The 5,131-nt window shown below is 56.4% G+C and overlaps 1 protein-coding gene across 1 annotated transcript; it reads left to right on the top strand.

Moving 5' to 3' along the window:
- The first annotated feature begins 896 nt into the window (after window positions 1-896).
- EOLA2 (endothelium and lymphocyte associated ASCH domain 2) lies at window positions 897-4,930 on the top strand. The gene is made up of 3 exons (XM_056130271.1): window positions 897-1,045; window positions 2,955-3,236; window positions 4,541-4,930. Exons 2-3 carry the CDS (start codon window positions 2,984-2,986, stop codon window positions 4,762-4,764), a joined length of 477 nt encoding a protein of 158 aa, XP_055986246.1. The 5' UTR covers window positions 897-1,045; window positions 2,955-2,983; the 3' UTR covers window positions 4,765-4,930.
- Window positions 4,931-5,131: the final 201 nt, after the last annotated feature.

Here is a 5,131-nt window from a genome sequence, read left to right as displayed (position 1 = left end):
CCGCCCTCCTACCCCCACCCCTTTTCTGGCTACAGCACCCAGATTGGGTCCTCAGAATTTTCTCCCAACCCATGCAACGGTCACCATTAAGCCTATCCATCCAGTGGCTCCGCCCCAAACGTCCCTCAGTTTTCTCACAACGGTCCCAACCTGCTCCCCGATTTCCTCCGAGCCCCGCCCAGCAGCCCTTGCAGTTTCACCGTTGCCCCGCCCATTATGAAGCCCCGCCCAGCAGCCCTGCTGTTTCTCCGTGGCCCCGCCCATTCTGAAGCCCCGCCCAGCAGCTCGTGCAGTTTCATCGTTGCCCCGCCCATTCTGAAACCCCGCCCAGCAGCCGCGCAGTTTCACCGTGGGCCCGCCCAGCAGCCCGTGCCGTTTCTCCATGGCCCCGCCCATTCTGAAGCCCCGCCCAGCAGCTCGTGCAAGTTTCATCGTGGCCCCGCCCATTCTGAAGCCCCGCCCCGGCCCGGCGGCTTCTTCCCCCTAGCCCCGCCCTCATCCGGCTCGGGTTTCCGCACAGCGCAGTCGCCGGCGCCTCTGACCTTCCTCAGCCCTCTGACGTTTGCACCTCCTCTTCTGCATCTTAGTGACCAACGCCTCCCGTGAACTCCCGAAGGTACCCTACCCGCAGCCTTCCGACAGATGCCTGCCTCCAGCCTTTCTGGCCTCCCCCCAACCCCCACAGCCCACCGCCTTCCGGATCCCCGTGGGCCCGTCCCTGCTCTGTTTCTTTAGAGGCCCCAACTGCAGTTCCAGGCGACGACTTCCGGGGCGCCTGTCGGAGCTCCTGGGGACCCGCCTGCGTGCAGGGGTGCGGGGCGTGCGGCGTTCCTGTGCGGGGACGTGCTACGTGTGCACGGACGTGCGTTTGATGCAATCACAGGTCGCGTCGAAAGCGGAAGTGTTCCGGGTTCCTAGCGCCGGTGCTTGTGGCCGATCCCTGGTCTCCCGGTGGCGGTGGCCGCGTCCGGAGGCGGGCTGTGCGCTCGGTCCTGTCTCTGCCGCTGCGTCGACTCCTCGGCAGGGCGGGAAAGCGCTGTTGCAGGTCCTGTGGTACCCTGACTCCCCTCCCCCATCCCTCCACCCGGTCCTCTCCTCCTGCCGCTGTCTGCCCGGCTCCTCCGGACGGAGCCTCTGAGATGCGGGTCCCAGATGCCACGTGGCGCATCTTGCCACACCTGCCATCCTGAGCGTGCATTCCACCCAGAGACAGGAGTGGCCTCCGGGGACACCTCTACACACGCATCCCCCCCATCCTGTGCCCCTTAGGCTGTGACTTCACCCAGGCTCCAGGCAGGACAGCACTGAGGGCGCTGGGTGGTGAGAGTCCAGACCCTTCCAGGGGACCTGGGGACAGGAGGGCGTCATGACCTCTACGATCTGGACTCCTTGACTCCGGCAGTATTTTGTGCTCCTGTCCCAGGTCTCACCTGGCAGGAAGGAGAAATACCCAGGGTTGGTGGCAGAACCCGTGGGGGCGGTGCATTTGGTGCATCGGGGCCTCGTGAGGTCTGAGGCAACTTTGTGGGGGTCAGTTGTCTGCATCTCTTTTGGCACCTGCTGGGCATGCCCCTCTTGTCTCTCTGCAGCTGACAGGTGGAGGCGAGCAAAGCACATTCGCCTGGCACTACCAAGCAAGTTCTCTGCAGCAGGAGGCAGGAGGGCATTCAGCCTTATTCCCACCTTATCCTTGGCTCAGCTCGAGGCTTAGGGTTTCCCTGATGACAGGAGGATGGCCCAGGGAGCCAGAAAGTCGCATAAAGGCATGTAGTCATCTCCCGGTGGACACATGGAAGGGACCAAGAACCAGGGACCGGAGCCAAGTGGGGCGAGCGGGAAACGGAAGACAGCTTGCAGCCAAGAGAACCTCGCCTTTGAGAACAGCCAGATTTATTCCAGCAACAGAGCGCTGTTGGAGTTGGGGTTATGGATGTAAAGATAGAGAAATGACTGGAGTGGGCTGCTGGTTGGATTGGATGAGGCCCCAGGCCTTACCTGTGACTCCTGGTGTCAGGCCTGGGCTTGGTGCCCTCTGGGTTTAGTCTCTGTCCTGGCGTTGAAGTGAAGGCAGACTCATACTGGGTGTAGTTGGGCAGACAGTTTCCAGCGGGGGTCCTGCTTCTCCAAGGACATATTTCTGTCTTCCAGCAAAAAGGTGGCCCATGAGGGGTCATCAGGACTTAGATGATGTTACGACCCCAGGGATTTGTGCTCGGCAGCTCTAGAGTGGGGACTCGGGACTTTGGAGTGTGCTGTGCCTTGGTGGCAGGGCCAGCTTGCTGAGCACCTTGGGGATCAGGAGTAGAAGCAAAGCCTAGGATTGTTCTTATCCAAAGTAGAGGAGGCCTGAAGCTGGAGGGAAGGCAAGTGGCCTCTAAAGGACCTCTCTTTTTTTTTAATATTTATTGTTATTTATTTATTTATTTGATAGATCACTGTGGGGTACGGTTACAGACTTACAAATTGCCATGCTTACGTTTCAGTCTTACAATGATCAAGTGATCATCCCTCCGCCAGTGCCTGTTCACCACCAATGCTCCCAGTATCCCTCCCATCCCCCCCTCCGTCTTCCCCCTGCCCTCCCTCCTTCCACCTCTGTGACTGCCACATTCCCTTTTACTCTCTCCTTTAGGGTGTTGTGGTAAGGGACTTCTCTTACTCCTCAGCTCCTCCAGGATTGGTGACCTCTGTTGTATAGCTGATGTCATGCCAGCCTGCTTGTGCCTTTCTCTGGTTGTCCTGCCCTCCGCCACGGCCTTTCCAGAGATGCGATCTGATGGAAGAGCCTACCCAGCTGCCATTACTCTTTGGGGCCTGGAACTGTGTGTGCAACAGAAGTGTCCACACTTGCCTCACCCCACCCTCTCTGTCATTGGGGTATTCAGGAGGTCAGGCCCTTGGCCATGATCTGCACCAGTGCCTGGTGCTAACTGGAATTCCTTTTGTTTCCATAGGCCACCGGAGACCCAAGGAACGCTGGGAAATGAAATTCGACTGCCTCTCCTTCCGCCAGCCTTATGCTGGCTTGGTCCTCAGTGGGGTCAAGACCTTGGAGACGCGTTGGCGCCCCCTGCTGAGGGACCATCAGAACTGTACCATTGCCATTCACATAGCCCACAGGGACTGGGAAGACACGGCCTGGAAGCAGCTGCTGCTGGAGAGGCTTGGCATGAACCACACTCAGATTCAGGCCTTGCTGCAGGAAGGGGACAAGTTTGGCCGTGGAGTGATAGCTGGCAAGTGACTGTACCGAGACCTGTTGAGGAACCTTCAAGGTTTCCCGTCCAGTCCCTAGAACTTGCTTGGGAGTTCGATGACTTGTTTTCTTTTAAACCAGTTAGCATGGGTTCTGTGGGCTGGAGTGATAGTACAGCGGTAGGGCGTTCGCCTTACAAGCGGCCAACATGGCCAACCTGAGTTCCATTCCTCCGCCCCTCTCGGAGAGCCCGGCAAGCTACCGAGAGTATTCGATATGCCAGACACAGTAACAACAAAGTCTCCAATGGAGACGTTACTGGGCCCGCTCGAGCAAATCGACGATCAACGGGAGGGCCTTTACCTTACCTTTTAGCATGGGTTCTGTGGAATTTTTGATTCAATGTTTAGGTCACATCCAGCAGTATTCAGGGGCCACTCCTTGTGTCACTTGGCAGCCATATGCAATGCCAGTGATGGAACTGGGGTTGGCCATGTGCAAATCAAGTACCTTAACTCCTATACCATCTCTGCCCCCATACTTCTTTATTTCATTTGTCTTGGGAAGTTGGAACACGCCCAGCTGTGCTCAGGGCTTATTCCTGCTCTGTGCTTGGGAGTCACTTCTGGCAGTTCTCAGGGGACCACACAGAGTGCTGGGGATAGAAACCCGGTCAGTCATAGGCAAGACAAGTGCCTGACCCACTCTACTATCACTCGGGCCTTTTTCAGTTTCTGGGCAGCATCTAGCCAGTAGTGCTCAGGGATTACTCCTGGCAGTGCTCAGGATGTCCTATGTGGTGTCTGAACTAGACTGGGCCACATTACCCAGATTTCTTTATGCACTATCCCATTAAAGCGGCCTTGGGTACATGCTCTCCTCTGGGCCTCACTGCTGCTTTGTGATCTGAGAGACAGGGACTGCCAGTGATAGCAGGGTAGTTTGCAGTGACTTCCAGACTCAGGCTGCCTATGGGGTTCACCCTGAGCATGTCCCCTTAGTGCCTTGGGGTCTGAGTGCCCTCATCCATTCCTGTCATCTGCTGAAGTGTCCCTGCTCCCCTCAGTCTAGCTAGGGACTTGACAATCCTTGGAGGAATCACTGAGAACTGGGTGCACTTGTCTTCACTTCTCTCCCCAATTGTCCTCTCCCAGTATTTCCTGAACAGAGTTGGGCATGTTGTTCACCTCATGACTATCTGGAGATGTGATCTTCATCACTCGGGGTTGTCAACATGAATGACCTGGGTCACCTGGTACTCCCACTCAGGGCCATCTCTCCTGTTCTGTCTTTAGGGCATGATTTATGTAAGTGAAACATTTGGGTGTTTCTCTCTGTGCACAGGGCTTGTGGACATCGGGGAGACACTGCAATGCCCAGAAGACTTAGCTCCTGATGAGGAGGAAAAACTGGAAAATCGAGCTGTACTGACCGACCTGAAGCACAAGTACCTGACCTCGCTTTCCAACCCCAGGTGGTTACTGGAGCCCATACGTAGGCATGGTCGGAAGGGCATCTTCCAGGTGGACATCCCAGAATACCTGATCCCCTTGGAGCAAGAGATCTGAGAGGGAACGACTCCTGAGAAGGGGAGGGAAAGATCAGCTCCATCATGATCCTGTCACTAGTCCATCACTCCACAGGCCAGCCAGTGTGGTTCAGCCTGAATTATACTGCATTGCTGAGCGTGGCCCACCATAGGTTGGCCTTGTTCACAGATCTCAGAGCGAGGGACAGAGAGGGACCCTCTTGGTGAGCCCCTCTCTGGGGTCATGCACAGGTTTTCAAGGACTTTGACCAATAAGGATGAGGCAAAGCTAGGTAGTGTCCTGGAATTACCACTAGTTTTGGTCCTGGATTTATGGATTATTCCAAGAAATATGTTTTAAGAGAAGTAGTTAGAGATGGGGCTCATTTCTGTGCCCCCCTCCTGGG

Source organism: Sorex fumeus, unplaced genomic scaffold (genome assembly GCF_029834395.1).
Source record: "Sorex fumeus unplaced genomic scaffold, SorFum_2.1 ptg000075l, whole genome shotgun sequence".
Lineage (NCBI taxonomy): Eukaryota > Metazoa > Chordata > Mammalia > Eulipotyphla > Soricidae > Sorex > Sorex fumeus.
The sequence above is the reverse complement of the archived record's forward strand: the minus strand, read 5'-3'. Positions and strand labels throughout refer to the sequence as shown.

Excerpts from the sequence above, each read along its gene's own strand:
- EOLA2 (XM_056130271.1), top strand. The coding sequence starts at position 2,984 with ATGAAATTCGACTGCCTCTCCTTCCGCCAGCCTTATGCTGGCTTGGTC. Across the intron at positions 3,237-4,540 it reads TGGCCGTGGAGTGATAGCTG|GGCTTGTGGACATCGGGGAG; the intron begins GCAAGTGACTGT and ends CTCTGTGCACAG.